The 26,056-nt window shown below is 38.7% G+C and overlaps 1 protein-coding gene across 1 annotated transcript in view; it reads left to right on the plus strand.

Moving 5' to 3' along the window:
• RPS6KC1 (ribosomal protein S6 kinase C1) overlaps positions 1–26,056 on the plus strand; it is a gene marked incomplete in the record, with an annotated part of 92,380 nt that overhangs the window by 55,347 nt on the left and 10,977 nt on the right. Inside the window, 4 exon segments of the mRNA XM_072409853.1 lie at positions 495–627; positions 14,063–15,556; positions 15,831–15,920; positions 23,971–24,053. Coding sequence (XP_072265954.1) covers positions 495–627; positions 14,063–15,556; positions 15,831–15,920; positions 23,971–24,053 — 1,800 coding nt within the window.

Here is a 26,056-nt window from a genome sequence, read left to right on the forward strand (position 1 = left end):
CTTTAGGAAAGGTTGGTTGCTGTGAGCTACTTGTCATCTCTTCTTTTCCAATCATTTCTATTGAACATTTGTATTACAAAGCACAGAAAGGCTTTTTATGTATAAACTTGAGAATCAGAGTGTTGGTTAGTCAAGCAATCCAAAGCCAGGACCTATCTTACAGTGTGTGCATAGAAAATAAAACAGAGAGAAAAAGGTCACCGACAGAGTACACAAAGTGTCACTCTGATAACTTAGTTTCAGAGTGAGATTCTAATAAAAACGTTGACCCGTGTAATTGATTTTAATGGTAGCTTTGTGCCATCTTCTGTTCTCTGGATACCTGCCAGATGCCATCAGCCGAGCCTCTGGGGATTGAAGGACATGGAGGAGCAGATGAGCGGCTTTTCTAATGCCCACAGTAGCTCAGATAGATTATTTTGGTTGATAAACAAAAAGCACAGCAGGATCCAAAGGAAGCTCAGGGTACAACTGACCTTTCTGTTCTCTGTCAGGGTCTGAGGAAAAGCAGCGAGGAGTCTGGGAGCAGAAAGACCATTATTCCCCGCTGCGTGCCCAACATGGTTTGCCTGCGCAAGTACATCATCTCTGAGGAATCTGTGTATCTCGTGCTGCAGCATGCCGAAGGTCAGTAGCTGTATCAAAGACTCCTGCAAATACATCACTTTACCAAGCAGTCTGAGGTCTCCTAAAACCTTTCCGTTCTTGCTAATTATAATATGTGTGTTAAATACAATAACCAACATTGTAAGAAAGCAAGCGTAAGAGATACTGTGTTTCAAGGTTAAAGTAAAAAATCTTTATAAGCACAAATATAGGCTATGCCACCTTCTGAGTGCAGTGGCTGTTCTTTACTGGTCTTCCCATTGTCTCTCTTTGGTACAGATCTGAAATTCTGCTCAGACCAGTTCCTAAAGTAAAAATGAGTGGGGATCACACACCACATGCCTGGTACCCATACACATATTACAGCATCCTCACCATCCACCTGGGTGCAACCCCCTAATGCAGGCATTTGGTGTGCAGTATCGATTGATTGTAAGAGTTTTGCCTGCACCCCTTTTTCACTTTTTCACTACCAAATGTGGATCGGAGCCTAAAACCGAGCACATTTCATAGTTCTTACATGGAGCGCAATCTCTGGTTTCTCCTTTATCTCAGTAGCTGTTTAGTAAAGTTTTTAACTGGTTGCTGGGTAACAGATGACCACTAGGGAGAACTTTCATTTTTTGGATTTCTTTTGAAACTATGAAACAACATTCATGTAAAAATTAATTAAAATCCACATATAATAAAACTATCTAAAACTAATAGTTTAACCTCCTGAGCGTTACACTTAGGTCTAGATTTCTGTACCAAAAGTGATCCGTTGTTTTTCATGAAATTTTTTTTTTTAATTGTAGACCTGTAACTTACAGAAATATGTCCGAACAGGGGTTCTAGTAGATATTATGAATATAAAAAATGTTTGAAACACACAATCATTTAAAAAAAAAAAATTACTTTTAATAAAATTAAAGGAAAAACACAAAAATCAGCTTAAACATGACTACATAAACAAAGCTTGAAGCCATGGCAGGGGTCAGGCAGGCGGTGATGTCCAGGTCCAGGCAGAGATGTCAGAGTCCAAGCAGAGGTCAAAGCAGGCGGAGATGTCAGAATCCAGGCAGAGGTCAGGGCAGGCGGCAGGCAGAGATGTCGGAGTCCAGGCAGAGGTCAAAGCAGGCAGCAAATGGTCAAAATTAGGTGAAGATCAGCAAAGGTAAGATAAGACACAGTGTTACACACTAGCCATAAGTGGTAATTTTTAAAACTTTGATTCTGTATTTATTGTGGTTTGTTTTGAATTATTTTGTATTTGATTGGATACGGGAGTTTGTATCCAATACAAAATAAGAATTTGAATTTCCAAGTTATTTACTTTTATTTTATTTATTTTTTTATTTTTTTGTATTGGATTGGATACAGGAGTTTGTATTCAATCCAATATAAAATGAGCGTTTGAATTTACCAGTTATGTACTTTGTATTAATTTTATATTATTTTGTATTGGATTGGATACGCAAGTTTGTATCCAATCAAATACAAAATATAAATTTGAATTTCCAAGTTATTTACTTTTTTTTTATTTTTTTTATTTTTTGTTTCGGATTGGATACGGGAGTTTGTATTCAATCCAATACAAAATGAATGAATGAGTTTCAATTTGAATTTCCCGCACACGCGCCGACGTCATCACGCACGCAGGGAGGAGCCGTCCGTTTTTTTTTTTTTTTCTCCGCCGGACGGCTTCTCGTTTCAGAAGGCACCCGGCGCTGGAACGAGAAGGACGTGGGACGATCAGCGGGACCAGGTAAGATGCCGGCCGGCATCTTACAGGTCCCGCTGGCACCCGACGCTGGAGAGGGAGATCGACGGACGACGCTGGACGGAGGACGACGCTGGAATACGAAAACGACGCTGGATGAGCACAGGGGGACCAGGTAAGTAAGGATGGGAAAAATCTCGGGGTTAACCATCCTTGCAATTTTTTTTTGCCCGAACGAAGGTCGGGCTTAACGGCAAGGAGGTTAATATTATAACTAATATAATACAATAACAATAATAACATATAGTACAATACAGTAAATACCACATGACCACCAAGTCCCAAACCTTTCTTTTTTATCCTTAACACAATCTTAGCTGCTCATAAAGTACCTCCTATAGACTTGAATGGGGTCCTACTTCCACAGTATGAGTACGACCCATTCAAGTCTATTGGAAGTTATTGTGCAGGTGCAGGCAGTGTCAGACAAGGCCTATTGTGGGAGGCTTGCTCTGTCAAATAAGTAGATCAGTGATTAGTTTGGAATCGGAGGGCATGCTGGGGAGTTTTTAGTTTAAAGTGAACCTTTCATTTATATTAAACACCCTTTTACAATTTTTCTGAGCATGGGTATATATATTATACTTAAGTTTTCCACTTAAGCCATGCCATTAGTAAGCGCCAGGTAATCTGTTAAATATTTTTGCACCCGTTGCAGCATAGTCCTGCTGATCTCATCTTTCTTCTTTAGCTTCTCTCCAATTTCAGCTGTACATTATTGAGCTGGACCAGCATTCTGATAATGGTATTGGTGGACCATACCCAGTCAATGTGTAATATTGTCACAGTCTGCATGTGACCGAGTGACAATCTCTGAACACAAATACAGGGAGACAGCCAATGCCAGAAAGTGTTAGATTGTTTTTTATGGGTAGAGGTAGATGAGTTAGGGTTATGTGAAAGCTGTAAATATGCTGAACAGCAAACATCAGAATTAGGTTTCTTTACGCAAGGATACCAAATAAACAATACACAAGCCCATTCTCCCCCCAAAAAAATATGGCAGCCCAGCACTAAAAGGGTTAACCCAAAAGCAGCCATTCTAAGTCATTGTACTGCAGGTGTGACAATTACATTTCATTTGCCACCTGCTCAGCACATGTGGGGAGGAATCGCAGCACAAGAAAGGGACATCACAAGCCGTTTTTCTGTATGTATTGCTCTGTCTGTGCTTTGTGTCCATATGTGTCGCCGGTGGCTGTATTGTTAGCTGTATTATTGCCGGAATAATGTGTAGTGTTAAAATGTTAGGCACAAACTCCTCTTGTTAAATAGAAGACATTCTAATGAAGTCTAGCGGGAATTTCCTTCATTCTACTGATGGAACTATTACCGGGAACTTGGCACATAATTGAGGAAAAACAGAGGGAAAGGGAATATACAGTAGCCGAATGAAGCTTTAGACAGAGCAGAAACTGCAGAAGACATCGTGGTCTCAGTGACCAGTGGGGTTATCAAAGCTCAAAACGCCAGCAAGCTATTATCCTATTTAGTAGTACTAGAGGAACAGAAATAATAAAAATAGTAACGAGAAATGCCTTACACCTACAGCATGATGCTAACTAATGTTGGCCACTAAAATAGAAAGAACCCCAGGCAAATAGAAATGTAGAAGAATGACAACAAAATGAGACCAAGGGGCCTGCACAAGAATACTGCACAAGAATAGTAAAAGGGAAATCATGTTTTATACAAAGTGGCATTCTGTGCTGTACCATAATATCCTTAAATTGTTAAACATAAGCTCCATTCACCTAAATGGGACAGCCGGTCTCCATTTGTAGTTGGTGTACATGGACCATTCTTTACCATTTCAGCTGTGTACATTGCTCTTAAAAATGGTGGTTTGGATAAAAACACCACTGATATCCATTGTAGCCTATGGCATTCACCACTCTCAAAATGAGGGACAATATCTGGTGTTGCGTGAATTCTGCAACTTTAAGTGTAATTGTAATAGAAGAAAGGCTGGTGAACATATAGCAATCATTCATAAAGTGATGATTATACTGTAGCTTTAGTTGCACCTCATTCATGGGACCAATCTTTCAGGCCTTTGCAGCTTGTCACTTCTGCTGCATGCCCACTTTTTGATAGTAGGTGCCTGGGTGCCATTGTAAAAATACCACTAGTCTAAGCATGCCCTTAAAATAATATATCTAATTTACCTAAAGAAGACTTGAGCATGCGTGTCTTCATATGGCTATTCATGTATTTTGCAACCAATTTGTGAGTAAAATCTAAACAGAACTAGTCAGGTGTTGGGATTCCTTAAGAAAAGATTCCTTAACTTAGGTGTCATACAGCTCAATGCTCTTTCTTTGCATACTGTTAGGCTATAGCAAAGAAAGAGACATTCTTCAGATACTGCATTGTGATTCAGAATCTTTAAGAAGAGGGTCTTCACTTGCATGTCCACAAGGTATTTGTATAACATCACCATATAATGCAGGGATTCACTAAATACACAGAAACACTCAACAGAGCTAAATAATTAGCCTATTAGTATGTTTTGCATTGTGGAATAAAACAACTCGGATGTAAAAAAAAAAAAATATTTAAACTCCATGCAGATATAAAAAATTGAATTTAGGACCCCAGTCTGCCAGGTAAGAATGCTATAAAAGTAACCACTGTGCTGTCAAGACTAGTGGAGCAATTGATTCTCCAAAGAAGAACATCTGTCCCGGTCACTAATAATCCCTCCTGGGATATGCAGTAATTTTATCCAATTTTACAGACATAAATTGGCTGCATTGTAGCTGTTCATGGACCCACCAACCAATCCTGCAACTCTCGGAAGGGTAAAAGATGCACATAAAATTGAATGATGGATTCTTAATATGTGGTCATGTGACTGTGTCATTACAAATTGTTGTTGCCCATAGCACGAAGGACTGCATTTCATGGTGCACGAGAGTACTCTATATGAATGAAGTCCAATAATCAAACATTTTATAGTATGCTGCCCAACTTTGTTCATCAATGTCCAAGATCACCAGCCAGGGATCTGTGTCTATAGGTTTTAGTCTATGCATATATATAGGTTTATAAATTCATAAATTCAAAATAGAAAACTGCTGTTCAATAGGTACCCATGTACCATTAAAGTAAATTACATTTTTTTTCTTTTATATTAGCAAAAATAAGATCATTTCTTTGAAATGCTTCAACTAAAGGTGGATTTCAATAATGCAATGGGTTTTAAATAGTTCCAAAGGGCTATAGAAGCTGCGATCTTAGACCTGTTTTGTGAGGAAATAATAAACAGACAGTCAAACAAAAATTTAAAAGTACTGCAAAAAAAAACACACACACAAAAAAAAAAAATAATTTTCCTGAAATACACTACCCTAATTTTTTTTTCTGCTGCACCAGACTGTTACAGTATAATAGACGACTTGCAATTGTTTTCTAATGTATCATCCTTATTCAAAAGGCCAAGATACTGCTATACACCCAAATACGAAACAAGTGGACCTTCTGATTTTCACATATCCTTACACTGACTGAAAAGAAGAACATTTTTCCCTGTTTTATAGCTAGATCTCCTATAATAACATCTAACATTTAACATCTGGCCTCACAGGTCTCTTTGTAAATGCCTGGTGCCTGTACTGGTCCTCATCTATAGCAGCCCATGTTTCCATAAGGCTGCCAGACTTTCTAGCGTTTGGTTGCCCCCAGGTCTTCTGTACGGAGCTCCAGATGTTCACTGTCAAGGCATAAGCTGACGGGCAGGTGGTAGCAGAGGTTGGTCAGACTTAGTGATTTTTGCTTCCAGTGCTGAAGCCTCTCCAAGCAACTAGGTCACTAATTGAAGGTCAAGGAGGTTTTGGTTTATTTTGAAGGATATAGATGAAAAATAAATATATGTCCATGTTTATGTGTAATTTGTACAGTCCGTCTCTATGGACAGCCTTGAATCTTTTTAGATCTAAAATTCAATATGTTCCAGCTCTAAAGTGTATGTGTTACTAAAAGGGGAGATATCTCTTTACTTCCTCTCTGGTAAAATGGTTGTTGCCAGGACAGGAAGTGAAGGCAAGTTTCTCTTAAAGCTGAACACTAACCTTCACTTTAATTTTGCAGTTATACAGGCTCCTCTACTGTACTGAACATGCTTACTTTGATTTCACTGCATGCTGTGACTTCACATTCTGCATAATTGATCCCTGTATAGACTGATAGATTCCACTTTTCTTTTTATTGTATGATGTTGCTGTTATCACCGAATATTGCCACCTTAAGTAAATACAAATTTGCCTTACCTTCCATATTTTAGGTGGACTTCACTGGATCACAGGTATCTTCAGGGGGGGGGGGGGGACAGGAGTGTAGATGCATCTGTTCCTATTATTATTAATATTATTACTTACCTTAAATCCAATCTCCCATCCTTACCTAATGAATATCTGCCAGAGTTGAGGTGCCTGCACACTTTCCCTCTGCAGAGTTCTATGGAGCCATTTAGTTAAGCTTGGTGGCTGGAATTTTGCTTTTAGGATATAAATGATAAGACTCAGTCACCAACCTAAAATATGGCAGGTAAAAGAAAAATCAAACATTCTAAATGCTATTTTGCTTTAGTTTTTCAATTTCTATACATTTTATTTCACTTCCAATATGCCCTTGAAACTTCTTTAAAATTTGACTGCTTCGGAAAGTGTCAATTTCCCAGACCAGCCCATTCCTACCTTTTATCATCCTCTTCTGAAAGTGTCCATTAACTGTCTTTGCTGCCCAAGTCCCCCATCCTCTCCTCAATTTTCTTTATAGCTGATTATGTAGCTTGGGGGGGGGGGCATTGTGGACCTGGATTTAACCAGGACTATGTGGCACCCTGGGGTTCCTTGAGTATGCTAAGGGTTTCTTGAACTATGCCTTATTGACCTGCCATAATTTGATACCTGCATGGCTCTTGGGCCAATCCCACATAATGATTTTGGGTATCTACAGTATGAAGGTGTTATTATAGCCACCACTGTTGGACCAACAGTGAACAGTTTTTCCATTGACCACCAATGAAAGTGTTTGTGCTCTATTTGTGCCCCAAAAATGTTTGTTTTAGTAAGACTTGCCTGAGACCTGAAATGTATTTCAATGGGACCTCAGGGGTAAAAAGGTTGAGAAGGGCTGTTATTGAGAAGAGTGTTATTTAATTGATAGCCCTGTGTTTGTGGGTTAGGGGTGTAGACATCCAATCTAAAAGAGTAGCATCCAGTTACAAGCTTTGAAGAATTTTGGAAGTCTACAAAAGTTAGACTTTTTACAGGTACACAAATACAAAAATACAAAATACATGCAAAAAACTACAATAAAATACAAAAAAAAAAAAACTACACAGATTGTTATGGAAAGCTTTTTGTGGGAATAATTTGTCTGGTGATCTCTGGTCTTTATTGAGCTGTATCAGCATAAATAAATAAATTTTGTAAGTAGAAAAAATAAAATTGCCCTTGAAGGGTAAAACCCCTTCAACTAGATGACAAATGCAAAACCTTGTTTATTAGAATGAATCTGCACAGGTGATTACTTCTTTTTGCGATGCTAGCCATACTATTTGCAATCAATCTATTGATCATTTTACAGTGTGGAGGAAATGACTCTTAACTGTCTTGTCAGTAATAGATCTGCCAACCCCATAGTAAGTCAAAATGAAGAAATAATGGGAAAAGACTGGGGTTTACTTGGCAAAAAGAGATATTCAAATATATTCATTTATATAACATCCAAAGTGCAAATCACAATAGGGATCAATTACAAAAACAAAAAGAAGTGATACAAAAGACATTGGGCCTGATTTATTAAAGCTCTCCAAGGCTGGAGAGAATACACTTTCACCAGTGAAGCTGGGTGATCCAGCAAACCTGGAATAGATTTCTTCAATGTCATTTGCTATTTGCTAGCAAATGCTTTGAATCCTGGACCAGATCCATCCCAGGTTTGTTGGACCACCCAGCTTCACTGGTGAAAGTGTATTCTCCCCAGCCTTGGAGAGCTTTAATAAATCAGAGCCATTCAGTCTAAGGCATCCCTGAACCACTATAGGTAAGGAAATGCCTTGCTTACTAGACAATCAATTCTTTGACTAAGATTTACAACAAGTGTAGAAAGGAGGCTCAGTTTTCTCTTTTCTATAGAAAATCATCCCATAAGTACACAAATAACAATATTCCAATGCAAAGAACAGTGCAAATATCAGAGATATTGATCATTTTATTTTGATATTTGGGTAGAATATTGAGTGGTCAATGCATTTTATAATATATTAATGTATAGAACATTGTTTCTCATCCAAAGTTCCATAGAACTCTAGGGTTCATCTGGAGCTTGCTAGTGGTTCCTTAAACAATATTCAGTTTGTGGCTCTCGGGTCAGTTTAAGTAACACCAATGATCTTTTTGGCTATCTGTAAGGGTGACGTTCTTCCCAATGGCCAGCAATGTAAGAAATTCTTCCTACTGCCCACCACACTAATGTACTGTGAGTTGTGGATATAGTAATTTTAGCAGGGGTTCCCTGAAGACCTGAAATTTATTTCAAGGGTCCCCCATATAAAAAAGGTAGAGAAAGGCTGGTATACAGTATTCCATTATATACCTAGCATTATACAATAACATTGTTTTAAAGTCTCTGGATCCATAATTGGGGTTTCCAGTGATCCCTAAAAATGGCTGGTCCTTTGTCTGCACCAATTACACAAAGCCATTGTAACACGATTACAGTAAAAATGAAAAAAAAAGTTTGCTATGTTATACCAACAATCCCAACAAAAAAAAAAATGCCATACTGAAGCTTTTTTTTTCCCTTGTCCTGTATCTATTACAAAATCCATCTATTCAAATATAGCACCAATAAGATTCCTGGCATTGGCTGGTGTTGTATTTGGAATTGATTGCAGCTTGGCAGAAGCAGCCCTGCTTTGTGCGTAATTAATGCCAAACTGTGATTATGGCCACATGCAAATAACGCCAGTTTAAAGATACTGTTAGATGTTCCAGTTCATTGATGATTTTTTTCCACCCTTATAGCTGTTCTTATCCAGCGACAGTGCGCACTTTTAACGTTAATTGATGAGTAAAAAGGGGGCATGTGCTTTTGTAATCCAATTTTTTTTTTTTTTTTCTTCGACAGATTTAAGCCAGTGCAAGAAGGTTTATCACACACAGAGAATAAAAACGTATAAATAAAATATTTATAGTTATATTGTGACAGGTCCGTTTAGTCGAGCGGTGACAACTGTGTTGAAGGATTTTGAGTCTAGTGATGTAATACGTCATATTACAACATATTACAAACAGTAGTAAAATTCTCATCCGGGTGTGTGTGCTCATTGAAAGGTCCTTTGCATTTTCATTTCATTTCTATTATAGAATATTGCTGAATTGTTGACACATTTTTGCTTGTTGTTCCATATTGTGTTTTTTGTACACCAGATTTGTAAATGCTCCCTCTTGTGGTCATCCACATTCCATGGAATGTGATATCCCTGCTAAAAAGTGTATAAAAACCATACCAATACTATATTTATTAAAATGTTTGTTTTAAAACTTAAAAATACTGAAAAATCAAAACAAAACCCCTGATCCTTCTAGAAATCAAGCTCAAGAGTTCCTGTGTAGTGTCAAGCAGTCAAGGACTTGCCTGTACAATATTATATGGCATTGAGCGATATTAATGTATTAGGTGAAATATACAGTGTAATTGGTATATATTTGTTATATATATTATATACCAAATATATATATTTGTTATTACTGTTCTATGAAGGTTATGGATGATATTGAGCAATGTGCTTGTAACTTAATATGTTGTTGTTGTTCAATTTTAATGGCAGCCTTGTAATTCCTAAGGAAGCATATTACTATTACTATTATTATTATTTTTATTATTATTTAATATTATCAATAATACCAAACAGGATTTATTTAGCGCCAACATATTACACAGCACTGTACCTTAATCCTGTGATACTCGTTGAAACAGAGACTGGATATGCATTACATGTCTATTACTATAATATAAAGTGTATACTTCTCTTTAATGTTTAAATAAGTTTTATATTTATTGAATTATTGGAAGATGTGGTTAGTTAGGGGGTGCCCTTTATTGACTACATTGATTAGACATGGTTATGTCAGACAGTGTTATCATCCCTGCCCAGTTTACTTCTACCGTATGAATTATAAAAGACATCCCCCCTTTGTGAATAAAAAGAGGGGAAGAGAGGAGTAGAAGGCGTCCTTTTTCGTGTTCCATGGTGACAACATTGTTCTTCAGATACAGTACAGTACAGCAAGTGTTGTTACTGGCAGGGTTACCTGGTTAAAAAAAAAAAGGATAAAAATAATAAAGGTAACAAAACCATGTCTTAGATTGTAAGCTCCTCAGGGCAAGGTCCTCTCCTCCTCCTGTGTCACTGTCTGTATCTGTCTGTCATTTGCAACCCCTATTTATTGTACAGCGCTGCGTAATATGTTGGCGCTATATAAATCCTTTTTATTATTATTAATAATAATAATAATAATAATGTCACCTGGACTGGCAAACTGCGATTGATATTTTTTTCTATATCCTTTATGCAGAACCCGTCATATTTGTCCATATGGAGCTGAAAATAAAGGTCATGGGTGGGCTTTAGTTATTCTACCCTCCCAATATTGATGAGAAGGAAGGAGCTGGTGTTTCCCTACTGGGATACATTAAAACAATATCTGTGATCTATCTGATGAAAGAGTTCTACTGGTTAGGAGCGCTCATTGCTGGCTCTCAGTGTCAAGTGTCCTATCTGGCATTGAACTGTGGAAAGGCAGTATATAACCCTATTGAGCATAAGGAGCAGCGAAGCGCACAGATAAAAAACAAAAGCTGAGAAAGAAAATCCACATGTTATCAGAGGGGTTTTTGCTTTGGTCTGGATTAAACTAAAGGTCTCGGTTTTTGAAAATGCGGGTTTTCCTGCACGTGGAGGCAGTCATATGTACAGTTGTATACACAGAAACAAATATTTTAAACATAAAATAATAAAGTGTATGTAAATTTTAAAATAACATTTTCTGCATAATTTTCACTTGCATGACCCATGGACCTTCCTGTAGTATGGTGACTACATTCACCCCTGCCTTGAATTGTTGCAGTAGTAATGTTCCTCTACAGCAGGGTTCCTCCTTTGCTAAGGGTTCCTTGAGCAATGAAAAATTTGCACTTCTCAGGTTGTTTTTACTGACAACAATGATCTTTTTGCCTATCTGTAGGCAACATTCTTCCCCCTGGCCAGAAATATAATTGGCATTTGTCCCACTGATCACCACACTAATGCACTGTGAGCTGTGGATATATTTATTATAGCAGGGGTTATCTGAACATTTTTTCAAAGGTTCCCCCATGTTAAAAAAAGGTCAAGAAAGGCTGAAAGCACAATGCAACTCCCCTATGTAGTCAGCATATGTCATGCTACTGGTGAAGGTGGAGCGTGAAAGAGAGAATTAGTCTACAGCAGAAAGAAGCAGTGGTAAGGGCTACTGGGTTTGTATTTAAGGACTCCATATAAGCACCTCTGTGGCTTCTAATTTGTTTTTTGTCAATATTTCAAATCTGAGATTGCAAATCACGCTGGATGTACTCCTAAATAAATACTGAAATAAATGAATAGGGGCATTTTAGAGGGGATCGACACAAAATCTGTGGGTCCTTCTATTTGCAGATCTAATATTATAACAACAGAAATGCAGCACACAGGTTGCACAACAACAAATACCATATATGTGAACCAGAAGCATCACAGCTGAAATTGGAAGTATTGCTGTCACCTAGCTCACAGTGCATTATACTTATTTGTGAAAAATTCCTTAGCAGATGAAATTAATCACGTTTATTATATATTTCGGCTATAAAGTTAGTTGAGCTTCTGAAAATTTTAACCAAAATAGTAATATTCTGTATATAGCTAGCCGAACATCAATTACATAGTATAATCATATTGTCCCAATCAATTGCTTTGGGTGCAAAAGCCTTTTGTGTCCAGAAATTGGACTAAACTTAGAAGAAGAAAGGGGTTAAAAGAAAAGGCTTTTCTAAAAGCCACCATAGACTAGAGGTAGTTATATAAAAAAACAGTGTAATTTTTATTAATAATAAGGTACAAAAAACTTTAAAACAATATTAGAATGGTGTTACAGGTTGGCATGATAAGGGACCATGATAAGTTTACGGACTTGCATATAGATCGTGAGACAGTTGGTCTTAACTCGACGCCTTTCGCTCAGATGGGCTTCCTCAGGGGATATAGAGGATATATTATAGTGTAAGATTCAAACCAGTTCAATTATAATTGATGTAACAATGGCAGGAGCGTTTGGATGCTCATGCAATTTTAAGGGTCGACCCACGGCAGCCGTCCAAACGAAGGGTTCTGCAGATTTTAAGTGGAACAGCTGTGTAGGAAACACAAACCGTCAGTCAGGTTTACACACATAAGACCTGATTTATTAAAGCTTTCCAAGGCTGGAGAGGATACACTTTCATCGGTGAAGCTGGGTGATCCAGCAAACCTAGAATAAATCTGGTCTAGGATTCAAAACATTTGCAAACATATAGCAAAAAACTTTGAAAAAGTCCATTCCAGGTTTGTGGATCACCCACTTTCACTAAGAAGAGCTTAATAAATCAGGCCTATAGCCCCGTTGATATGTACATAGAATTTATTGTGATAAGGAAGCATATTTTTTACTTTTATACCATGGGGGGAACCTTTGAAATAACTTTCAAGTCTTCAGGGAAGCCCTTCTATAATTACTATATCCACAAAAAAGCAACAAAAAAGCAGCAGCGCTCGGGCCCAGGTTCGAATCTTGGCCAGGACACTATCTGCATGAAGTTTGCAGGTTCTCTCTGTGTTTGTGTGGCTTTCCTCCGGATACTCCAGTTTCCTCCCACATCCCAAAATCATGCAGTTAGGTTAACTGGCTTCACCTCAAAATTACCCTTAGACTGTGTTAGTGACAAATGAATATGTTAGAGGCATTAGATTGTGAGCCACTTTGAGGGACAGTTAGTGTCATAACTACAGACTTTGTACAGCGATGCGTAATATGACGGCGCTATATAAATACTGTATAAAAATAGGTGGTGGGCAGCTCCTATTGTGACCCAAACTTCAGCAACCACCCCAAAACAGCTGCTTGCTTACAGAAAAGTGGTGGGGGGTTCACCTGGCTAAAAGGGGCTGGGGAAAACACTGCATTTGTCTATCTTGTACAGCTCTATAAATTTTTATACGTTTTCTTTTTTTTTTTTTTTTATCTGGGCACCAATATGATCCCTGTTTAGTCCTGATGTTACAAGTTTCATTTTCTTCATCTTTGCTTTTCTAGTACAGACAGCATCACATTGTTCAGTATAATTTTCTTGTCTTGTCTTGTTTTTGCATTTTATTACATTTCAACCCCTTATGTTTTTATTTTTTGTTGTTTATTTTTTTTTGTCTGGCGATCATATCCATTCAAATGTAAAAATGTAATCTCAGGTTAACATGTTTTGAAAATTAAGCAACCATGGTGGTAAATGAGGTACTAAGTGGATGTGTGCAATGATCATTTTCATTACGGTGCAAGCAATAAGGCATATGTGGAAACTCGGCTATTTGCATATGAGTAATCATGTTTAATTTCGGTGTTTTGTTCTTGATTGCAGGTGGCAAATTATGGTCCTACCTAAGTAAGTTTTTAAGCAGGAGCACAGAAGGAAGCTTTGATGTCCCTCTGGCAAAAAGTTCCAATTCCAACGAAGATCTTTTGAAAAACCTTGCTCCGTGTCCACGAAACAGCATTGAGTCTAGGGAAAGTGCTAGCGGTAACAGACTTTCGGTGCAGCCGCTGCACAGCAGCCTCACGCTGAGCTCACAGGATGACAGTAGTACTCAAGATGACGAAGGAAGGGAGAGCCCTCTAAAATGGGCCGATTCTCCCTCCAGCTCGGAAGAGGAATGCACAACCAGCTATTTAACTTTGTGCAAAGAATACGGCCAGGAAAAAATTGAACCTGAAACCCTGAGCGATGATCCGTTGAATAAACTGGGAGATGGCGATAGTGCCAAAGATTTAGACATACTCCAAAAGCCACTTTTAAATAAGTTTGATGAGCTTCACTTGTTACATGACATTGAGCAGGAGACCACCGGACAATCCTCGCTCTCCGATGCAATAAGCAAATCCAGGAACAGTCCGATGGAATTTTTCAGGATAGATAGTAAAGAGAGTGCCAGTGACATACTTGGGGGTGATTTTGTTGATAAAGGTTATAGCCTGAAGCCTGAAATATTCAACCCACTTTCTCCGTTCCAAGATGATGACGTGGATTCCGAAACGCCAAGTGTAGATGTTGATAAACCAAGTGTAGAACCTCAGGACTCGATAAGCAGAAGTTCTAATGATTCTGTCCCTGTTATATCTTTTAAAGATGCTGCATTAGATGATGTTAGTAGCATTGATGAAGGAAGACCTGATCTTCTTGTTAACCTTCCAGGGACGCAGCAGGTAGATACTGAGGAAAGTTTCAGCAACTTGAGTTCAGAGAAAGATGTCCTGGATTCCAAGCTACTTGAAACTCCTGATGTGTTACAGATAAAGAACAGCCTAGATCAAATTAATAAACCTCAAGATAAAGCACTTGTAGAGGAAATTTCTTCTAAAGAACTATCCCAAAACATAACTTTATGCCCAGTCAGTGTTGACAATATTACAGGACCTGCATTGCCAGTAGATCCAGGAAGTTCTGATTTACCACTTAGCCTAAATCCTTTTGATCAGGTATCAGTTAAACCACCCTCTTCTGCTGCTTCTTTAGACTTGCCGAACGAACAATTTTCAGAAGCCAACGCTCTTAATCTACACTCAGCCGCTTCAGGCATCTCTAACGAGTTAAATACAAACCTTTTACAACTGCAAATTAAAATTGAGGACATGGACAACATTTCTGACAGAAGGAAAGAGTCAAGGGAAGATCAGGAGATACACAGAATTTTCCAGGAGCTCGATGCCAAGCTGTCGGAGGCTGCCCATTTTATTATTCCTGAGTCTTGCATCCAGAGATGGGCCGCTGAGATAGTCGTAGCCCTCGACGCTCTCCACCGAGAAGGAATTGTGTGTCGCGATTTGAACCCAAACAACATCTTATTGAATGATAGAGGTCAGGAACTTTTGCAAATGCATTTCTTTTTTATTCCAATGTTGGTTCCAATTAACTGGGTAGGCGTTTTATCTTGTAATTAGTATCTTCATTTCCTGTCTGCAGCTTCATTATCAGTGCTGCAAATTCACCCACTGTAATAGCTTCTAGTACTTAATGATGCCATTATTCTTAATGATACTGTTTTTAGCTAGAAAGGAACGTAATTACAGTTCACTTGTAGGGAAAATGGAAGGGAAACATGTTTTGATTTCTCCCGTCATTTTGTTTTTAGGACACATTCAGCTAACGTATTTTAGCAGGTGGATGGAGGTTGAAGATTCGTATGACAGCGAAGCGATGGAAAGGATGTACTGTGCCCCAGGTTAGCTCAATCACCTCATGCCTTTCACTTGAAAAGTAGATTAGCAGCTTTCATTTCCTCCCGCAGCTCGTGTAACATACTTTTTATTGGACGTTCAAGTTAATGCATGGCCTGATATTCACACTAATTCCTGTCCTGTCATGTCACATTGCAGATATGGGTAATAATTGAAGCCTTTTCGAATTGTAAATAGTTCTTTGTGCATCTCTTCATGTCATTCAGTTATCAGGATGAGTGGAAGTTTTCCAGATATGTATCCATGCTCGTCCATGAGTTACAATTTTTTTTGTTTTTGGTTGCAAATGGTTACATCACAAAGGTGAATTCCTGAATTGGGTGCATTTGCGTGGATTTTAGTCTGTTTTGACTGTTTCTTATACCATGAGATCTATTTTTTTTTTTCTATCTTTAGCACACCTTGCAAAACTTCTATAGACTCGCTGACCTATTTTCCAGCCCTTCTAGGGTTGATATCCAATGTCATTTAACACATTTGCTGTGGGACCAGGGTGTCAAGAATACGCCTCCTGCATCACCAAGCCAAGCTGGTCTCACAATAAAATCCTGCAAAGAACAAATCTGTGCCATTAGGTAGCAGACACTTTCACTGCAGGAGTACAAAGAATACCTGTGAAATTACCGACTATACAAAAGACCCATTCAAAAAAATGTATATAAGCATTAAGAACTTAAAAAGAATGGGTAGGAAACTTTTTACATTCCAGGTATAACTAAAAATTCTAAGAACATTTGTTTTCTAAATGTTTACAGAACCACTGCCAAATTTGTACCATTAGGGCTATAAGCAACTTTCTGGTACATATTGCACTTGTAAGAAATTGTTACAGCGACAAGACCCAAAAATGGCCTCATTGGGTGCTTTCATAAGCCATCGTTGACATTCTGGAGAAAATTTAAGGCAAGCCAACTGCATGTCAAATATGCATTATTGTAGTTATATGATAATCCCAGCTCTTTGGGACCATTGTGGACTTCAGAGTTGTGAATCCAAAGCCAAGATAAGTGCCATTCCAATTCATTAAGCTAAAAAATGGAAGTAGAAAATTGGTCTGATATCCTGCCAGTCACCCAACCAGCCCCACCACAAATTACAGAGATTGCTCTGCAGCATTATGTAGAGACAACACTGTGGGACACCACAGACTGCATTTCATGAATGGGATGCTAAAATGCAATTCATGGTATCGATCAGTGTTTCTCAAACAGGGTACTGTGGAACCCCAGGGTTCTTCCAGTGGTTGCTAAGGGTTCCTTGAGCAATGAGTAATTTGTGGCTCTCAGGCCACTTTAACGAACACCAATTTTTTTTGTCTTTCTGTACAGGTTAAATTTTTTTCCTGTAATTTAGGAGATATTCTTCCTACTGACAAACATGCTATTGTACTTTGAGCTGTGGATAAAGTAATTATAGCAGAGGTTCCCTAAAGACTAGAAACTTTTATCAAGGGTTCAAACAGAGAGCATACGCTATCTGCTCTCTGCTATGAAAAAATATTATCTGTCTGTGTTTATTTGAATAGTTCTAAACCTCATGTACGAACAAAATACAAGCACTTTAGTGTACATACCCATTTGTTCCCAGAGGTCCAGATTTGGGAACAAAGAGTTGTTATTGCTGGCAGGATGGTCTGATATATACCATGCTAGACTGTGAAACCTGTATCTAGAAGGTGCTTGCTCTTCATTTCCTTTGTGGAACTACTTTTCTTCAGATTGGCTCTTGTTGCTCCCATCAAGGATTCTGCTGGAGGTAGAAGGACTCATACTCCTCAAATGAAGAAAATGTGAGGAATAAAGAAACTGACTGCAAGTCTTCTACATCCTTTTTTGTGAGGAAACCTAATTTTCGTTTCTCCTCTCCTTCATAGTCTATTTCTTAGTCCCTTCAGGGCTCCTAGTCAACCCGCAAATCTGGGGTTCTAAATCTTCAAAAATCCTTAGATAAACTTTCTCTGAATATATTTGCATGCCCACTTACCATAGTGGGGGTGCGTTTGTTAGCTTTGATGGACACCTAAACAACTTTATCTCGGATGTGTTAGTGCAAGAGGTGGTATTTCAGGGGTATGGAATGTAGTTTTGTTCCATGCCCCCTTTTCGGTTCTTCACTTCCAATTCTCCTGTGTCACTTCACAGACTAGCAGACCTCCTTCAAGCATCTCTGGACCTTTTGGGAATAGGTGTATTACCCGTGGCTGGATTGTATTATGTTTTTTTTTTTCTCCAATCTGTGGTCTATTCCCAAGCCCAAACAGTGCGTGTGCCTTATGTTGTACAAGACTCTGAATACTTTTAATTTAATAATTTTTAATTTAAACATGTCTGTATGGAATTCTTTACATTTCTCATAGCCTTCAATTATCAGGGAGCCTCTCGGGCCTCTGTAAACATCAAGGATGCATACCTTTTACAATATTTCCCACAAAACGTTTACTATGGGGTATCTACACCACCAGTTTGTGGTCCTGCCCTTTGTCTTACCATGTGCATCTCAAGTGTTCCTTAAAGCATTAGTTTTCAGCCCTTTTATGCTTATTCAGCATCCCCATTTTGGTATATCTTAACAACTTGCCACACTACAGGTTTTTGAATCCTAATAATTTGGCTCTGGAACCAACTCACAAATATTTGGGACTCGCCTTGGTCATAGTATAGCAAGGTGTCTTTCTTCCTCAGGAAATATTCCACCATTTCCAATCTCTGTTTCAAATTTCTAGTCTGATTTGCCCAACTTTCTGATTTTGGGTGCCGTTCCTGTGTCTGATGGTATTATTTACCCGAATCCTGTCAAGGTAGTTTAACAAAACAGTCCATAGAGCTGTGAAAAAGGAGTCCTTTTTCCCCAGCTTGCAGAAGACTTTATAGCAGGTGTAAGCCTAAAGGACAGCGGGGGAATCCTGGGAATTTTGTCAAAGAGGATCATACTTAATGGGAGAATCTTTTCTTCTAGTCAGCATCTTGGAACTTTTGGTGATTTTGCTGTCCATATGGATCTGAAAGCTCACCTGATCATAATACCTTGGCAGTAGGGATACATCAACCATCAGAGATAAACAAAACCCCAATCTACAGCAATATAGGTAGACTGGCTCCCGTCCTGAGCTACATTTTACTTTTACACCATGTACATCCATGCATGGACAGTTGGCTGGCTGACTTCCTCAGTCACACTGCCTGGACCTGGAGGAGTTCAAAAAACACCCAGAGGTTTTCCAGGACCTGTGTTCTATTTGGGTAATGCTGGATGGGGACCTCCTAATCTCCAGGTTCAACAACAAAATGGACTTCTTTCCATTTAGCTCTAGCGATCTCCTTGCAGAATCATTGCCTGCTTTCATGGCTGCAACCCTGACCAGGGATATTTTCCCCCCAAAATCTCCTTCCTCATCTACTATGCAGGGATGTGATGAACCCCTTTTGAACATCCCAAAAGACTTTTTATGTCTTTCAAAAGACAAGGAATAAGATTTCTGTACCATAGTCTTTTCTTTGAGTCCAGTGAGGATCACAGGTTCCCCTCCTCTGTATTAGTCAAAACTTTGGTTCTCAGAGTCCTGCCGGTAGTAGTGGGGATGGGATGACCTCCAGTTTTTTGTTTGTCTATGTCCAATCTTGCTATAGACAACAGAAAGATTGGATCTCTTGTGCCCTCAATGCACCTCATTCCAAAAATTTTACACAAGTACAAAAATAATATTTCTTAAAGCCGAGACCAATAGAATAAATAAATTGATGGCAATGCAATTTTTTTTACATTGCATGATATGTGCACAAATGATTGTGAAATTTATTTTTCTATAAATTGAAAAAAAAGAAGCTTTTTTTGTAAGTGTACACATACACTGGTATATTGTTTTAAAAGATATGAAAGATGACTGAATACACCTAACCAAATACATCTATCATCAGATATCTTTAAATCGACGAACTATGCAAAGCCACAAAAAAAGTAAAATTTGTTAAAAGGGGTAAAAAACAAATCCTTATGGCTTATCTATTTTTTTAAGTGATGGTCCCAAAATTGTTCTAGTGTGTGGAATACCCCATATGTGTCCAACTGAATACATGTACATAGTGAAGGGTGGGTGAAATAAGTTTTTTTATGTTGTAATATTTGTTTTTCTTAATAGGTTTTATTTTTTATAACTTTATTACCTTCCAGAAGATAGGCGCTTGCTGCCGCCATTACTGGCTGTTTGTCTTAGCTATCACAAATAAGAGCTGTCTTGACAGGTCCTCTTTAAGTATCCATTATGCTAGTTTACAAAGCTTCTCCCAATGAAGCCCAGCAGGTGGCACTCTGTTCCCAACTTTTCTCTCCCATGTCATTCGTGGTCAATAAACAGAGTTTTAACTTTCTGATAAGAGCTACAAACCTCACAACTATCACTAGAAGTTTATCCTTTCCCCCTGATCTTTTACAAAGGGCTTGAAGACCTGCGCTTTTCTCTAGTGCATTGCTCTTGAAATTCTAAAGTTGCATGTTTGACCGACCACTTTTTCACGACACTTTAAAGCCTTGCCCCATACTCACTTTGATGAATATCCAAACCGAGAATCGCTCTGCCCAGCCTCGAATAACTTGCAGTTTTGTTCCCGAATTCACAAGGGAAAGGTGCACTTATGAATCATTCACTGTTTGTAAAATCGGTGACACAGCTTGAAAGAATAGCTTTGTATTATTTGCCAGCAATGTTACTTTACTGTTTTAATACAGCCCAAAAAATGTGGGGGGGACAAACAGTGGCATGATAATGTGACATGGCTTTTGTTACAGTCAAACCGCTTGACAGATTAGGTGTTTTGTAAATAAATAAAGGGGTTGAGTTTGATGTTTTTTGGTGGGAAGGGGGGAGTCTGAGCAGTAAAGTTTATCAGTTAGTTAGGATGAAAATGATTCACTTCTGTTCAAACAGTCCTTTGCTCCTGTCTACCCCCTGGGACCTTTTATCTCTTATTTGTCTCCAAAACACTATCCACCTGCCCTCCTCCTGACTAATTATTGCAATATATCTTTTATCTGCTGGTCCGTTGGTATTTGCAGTGTGCAAAAGTAAAAATTCCCGCAGTACTCAGAAAGTTGTGTGTATTCCAGAGCAGCGGGGAGGGCCAGGATCTGACCTCTCTATTAATAAGTGAACACTTTCCATAAGTACAAAACATGACGTCTTGTAAAGGGGAATTACATTGGCAATCATGGTATTGCTTTTAAAGGGCAAGCATGGTGCATTTACAGTCATTTCTGATATGAATTACATAATTGATTTATTAAAATGTCTGTCCCGCCATTACCCAAATGTATAGGTAAACCTTCTTATACCCCTCTAGGTTATGTCCAACCATTACCTTTTCCTTACCTCATTCCTGCAGTGAGAAACAACTTACTAATTCCTTGTGACATTATTTATCATCATCAGGCTTGTAAAATTCTTGCAGGGGAAATTGCTGGGAATTCGGTTCTAACTGATGATGTAAACATGTCCCCAAAACTACATCTCCTAGGAGTCCTTTTCCTACATTTTGTGCATAGGCAGGTTGTTTTTTTAATAACGGCTTGAAAAAAATTTGAAACAAAGACTTGAGGAAGGGTGTAGTCCAGAGAGCTCTGGAGTCCAGCAGACAGGACTGACAACACTGGTTGTATATATAGTCCAGCAGTGTCGTTACAATACAATGAACTTCTGGTAGATCAACAATAGTGGGCCTGATTTATTACAGGTATACAAGGCTGGAGAGGATACACTTTCATCAGAGAAGCTGGTTGATCTGGCAAACCTGGAATGGATCTGGTCAAGGATTGAAAACATTTGCTAACAAATAGCTAATTTCTTTTAAGAAATCCATTTCAGGTTTGCTGGATCGCCCAGCTCTAGTGATAAAAGTGTGTCCTCTCCAGCCTTGGAGAACTTTTCATGAATCAGCCCCATTATGTATTCTCATTCTCATTCTCTCTCTCTCTCTTTCTCTCTCTCCCTCCCTCTCTCTCTCTCTCTCTCTCTCTCATTAAATATTCTGGTCACCTGATGCTCTGGGTGTCCTGAGTTTTCCTGCTTATTTCAGCTTTGCAGGAGAGTCCATCTTTGGATGTCCACATTACTACCTGGGGCAACCAAGCTGTTGCAGTGGCAGTTTAATGATCTTCTAGAAGCAGAAGCTATGAGGGTACTTTCCACTTTAACAGTGAGGGGATTGGAGGAAGGAGAACTTTAAATCAATTGTTAAAGACGACTCCTGCTTTTTAAAAGGGAACCTGCCAGATTAAAAAAAGTAACACATTGTGTAACTGTATAAAACCTTTGTTACCTGCAAGTTTCTTTTTTCTGTTCCACAAATGTATCCCTTATCTTAGGCACACATTGCCCGAAGTCTTCTACTTATGCTCCAACCAGGAGCACTGATGAAGCCTGCCATGTTTTTATCAAACCAATAAAGTCACCTGAACGGTCTGCAATATTTCTCCCGGGAGTTCAGCTTTGCAAGATCACAGTACTTATTATGATGCTAAAAAGATAAAACTAGATAGCCCTGGCTTGATTTACATGTCCTATTTATAAAAGACAGCAGATATTCAGACTGTTGGGTAGTGAACACCTTCTCACCTATTGGAAAGCTCTGGTCCTGATTTAACTATTTGAATAGCCCCACTTGTGCTGGCCATGTGTTCTATATTCCAAACTTATGGAATTAGGCTAACTGGGTAAAACTAGATAACCTCTACTTGGCTTCACAGTTCAGATTTATAAAAGACAACAGATATTCAGGCTGTCAGGTAGTGAACACCTACTAAGCCTATCGGAGAAAAACAATGTCCACATGTGTCACCTGAGCAACTGATTGGAGACCACTGGTTGGGAGCATGTAAAATGAACAGGTAGATCACCCATGAAATTAGTACTTAGTGAACTTGTATAGGAACTTGGAACTAGGAATTTGTGTCTTACCATCAAATTTACTCAGGGCTTCTGCAATGTCACATGCACAGCATTGCATGGAAATATGTATCGGTACATATTGGTTCATTGTTCAAATTACCCAGTGCAACAACACAGAAAGCAGAACAGGGCAGCTCTTCAACTTATATTCATTATGTGACATCTCTGTTATGGCTTAAGACCATGATGTAAAGTGACTTGAAATAATGGAAGTCAAGTCAAAAGAGCATCTGAAATCTAAAGACAAGAAAGATGTTACATTATCATTACAGAGACATCTGGTGTATGGGAGGCTGTGTGTGAGAGGGGCAATTCCTACCAGGAGAATGTGTCTCTTACTGTCAGTACAAATGTCATGTTGTTATGTGCTAAGGTGACCCACAAGTGACATTTAAATACCCAAACACTAGTCTAAATGACATGTTTGTTAATGGCAAGAGACATTCCTAGCAGCTACTAAGAATTCTTAAACACTACGGGCTGTTAACTCTTTTATGAGGAATTCCCATAGATCTGTAAACATAGCAAGTTAAAATGGCTAAGATGATAATAAGATTGAACTGGACAGCATGGTACATAGCACAGGCACTGCTGACCTATCCCAGGGGGTGGATGAATGGGACAGACTTTTAATTGTTGACTGAACTTGAGTTTTGTGCCTGCTCCTCCTTTGTTTTCTTTACATAGGCATAGTATGGTACCCCCAGTATTGTTGAACATTGTTGCCCAAGGGTGGCCCTTTCATAATTTGATTTGAGTACCCTACATGCACACACATTCTTTAAAAGGCAAGTAGATAATTAAAGTTCAGAGAACTTTCAGTATAAATCCAATAAATGCATTCAAAGTACACAAAAAGATATTTAATGCCCTAGGTTTTTTTTTTACAAAACTGGCACAGCCTGTGTAGTAAAGCCTGATATCTGCCAGCAGCTGCAAAGTGAAGCACCTATTTTATCCATACAAGCAGCAGTCTCTCTGGTTCTTGACCACTTTTCCATAGGAAGCAAGGGCAAGTGTACTGTATATTCTAAACTAATGAATAGTGAACTCCCACTTGTTTCTGAAATGAATTATGTATATTTTTTTGTTTCCAGAGGTTGGAAGCATACTTGAGGAAACGGAAGCTTGTGACTGGTGGAGTCTAGGTGCCCTTCTCTTTGAACTGCTCACAAGGAAGGTATGTTTTCCAAAATAAATTCCTAATAATAAATTATACCTCCTTGGGTAACTGATCCCCACCCCATCTTGATTTCTCTCCTCAAGTAATTAATTTCCACCCCCCATCCCATAACCGTTCCTTCTTCCTGGTAACCAGTCCCTCAATTAAGCTAATTAGTTCTCCCCCTCCCCCCCCCATTATGGACCCTCCTCCTGATGTTACTAACAATGCTATAACTGTACTGGCAGCACAGTGGTTCAGAGGTTAGCACTCAGACCTTTGCAGCTCTTCGTCCCAGGTCTGAATCCCAACCAGGATATTTTGTGCATGGAATTTGCAGGTTCCACCTGTGTTTTTGTGGGTTTCCTCTGGGTAATCCAGTGTCCCCCCACATTCCAAAAACATGCAGATAGGTTAATTGGCTTTACCCTACAAGTGACCTTAGATTGTATTCGTGACATATGATTAAGGGAGGGACATTAGAGTGTGAGCCCCTTTGAGGGACAGTTAGTGACATGATTATGGACTTTGTAAAGTGCTGCATAATTTGTTTTTGCTATATAAATGCTGTAAAATAATAATAACCATAACTTCTCTCTCCGGGATAATAGACTCTCCGGGATAATAGACTAATCTCTCCGGGATAATAGACTTTTCCACAACTGACACCTTTCCTTAGGCATCTCCCTTTCCCATAACTAATTCCTCTCTTTAGGTAATTCCCCCTATAAGTGATCCCTCTCTTCGGGTAACCTAACATCCATTCTACTGATCCCTTTCCTTTGGTAGCTGACTCCTCAACTAAGGTAACTAATAAGTTAGCCCTCTCCTGACATAGCTAATACCCCTTTATGATTGTTATTGCTTGCATTGCGAGAATACTGCATAGCTGAAAATGCTGTAGATGTTTTTTTTTTTTCCTGCTGCTTCAGAATGATATAGCATCCTTAACATAAGACACCCAGCTACTCCTGTTCCAATTAACATTTTGAACTTTTTCCACCCCTTTTGGTCCTGATTAAAGGGAGTCACCAGGACAAATGAAGAAGAGGGGATCTCTAATAGAGACCTGAGAGAGGATCTTTCCCCTTCTACTAAACACAAGTTTAGGCTTCAGATACTCATTAACATGTGTCCATTAGCACAAGGTTAGGTATGACGGGGTCATAATGCTAAAACTGACAAAGATGGTAATAAGGAGGACAGGTAGGGGTATAAAAGGTCCTATATTGTATCTTACCTGTGGCCAGTAATAAGTAGATTCAGTGTTACTCTGCTTCCAAAAGTTCCAAATCACTGACTATGATGTTGGCTGTCCGTATAACTAAAGGTTCCTCTCACATATGACCTGGAACCAGATCATCATGGTACCTGCATTTTCATATCTGATTCATATCTTTATGGGTGAATTTATACTCTAACCCAACTTGCTAATTAAAGTAAAGAAAATAGACCTTGCTTTCGAGGTTCCAGTCACCTTTCCTTTTCTGTAACAAACCCTATGTCTGTCTATCATGGCAGCTGATAATGACAATAGCCCAACAACACACAGTTAAATAATAATGCTTGTAAAGCAGTTAGGATAATGCATAGGAAGTGTCTTACGTTTTCAGATTTCAGCTGTACAAGCAGGTTTCTTGCTATTCCTGGGTTACCTCTAACATATAGGAACGGAAGATGAAAGTTAAGGTTATCAGATTTATGATGCTTACGGCTTCAAATTTCTATTTTTGTGGGAAATTTTGTCCTCCCCTTTAATGGAATTGATTGCGTCTACATATATGTACGGCACGTATACTGGCTGAATGGCATCTGCATTTACGTGTGGCGGAATCGGAAAGTCTTAAAATAAATCATCCGCATGTAAAGATCAGTGTTGTAGAATAACAATGTGCAAAGTATGGAAAAAAAAACATTCCACTAAAAATTTATGGTGAGTATTTAATTTTCCGGACTTTTTAATTTGGAAAAAAGTGGCACAGAGGGCTGTGAACATATTCACCAAGATCATTGGGGCTTAC

The sequence above is a fragment of the Pyxicephalus adspersus genome, chromosome 4 (assembly GCF_032062135.1).
Source record: "Pyxicephalus adspersus chromosome 4, UCB_Pads_2.0, whole genome shotgun sequence".
Taxonomy (NCBI): Eukaryota; Metazoa; Chordata; class Amphibia; order Anura; family Pyxicephalidae; genus Pyxicephalus; species Pyxicephalus adspersus.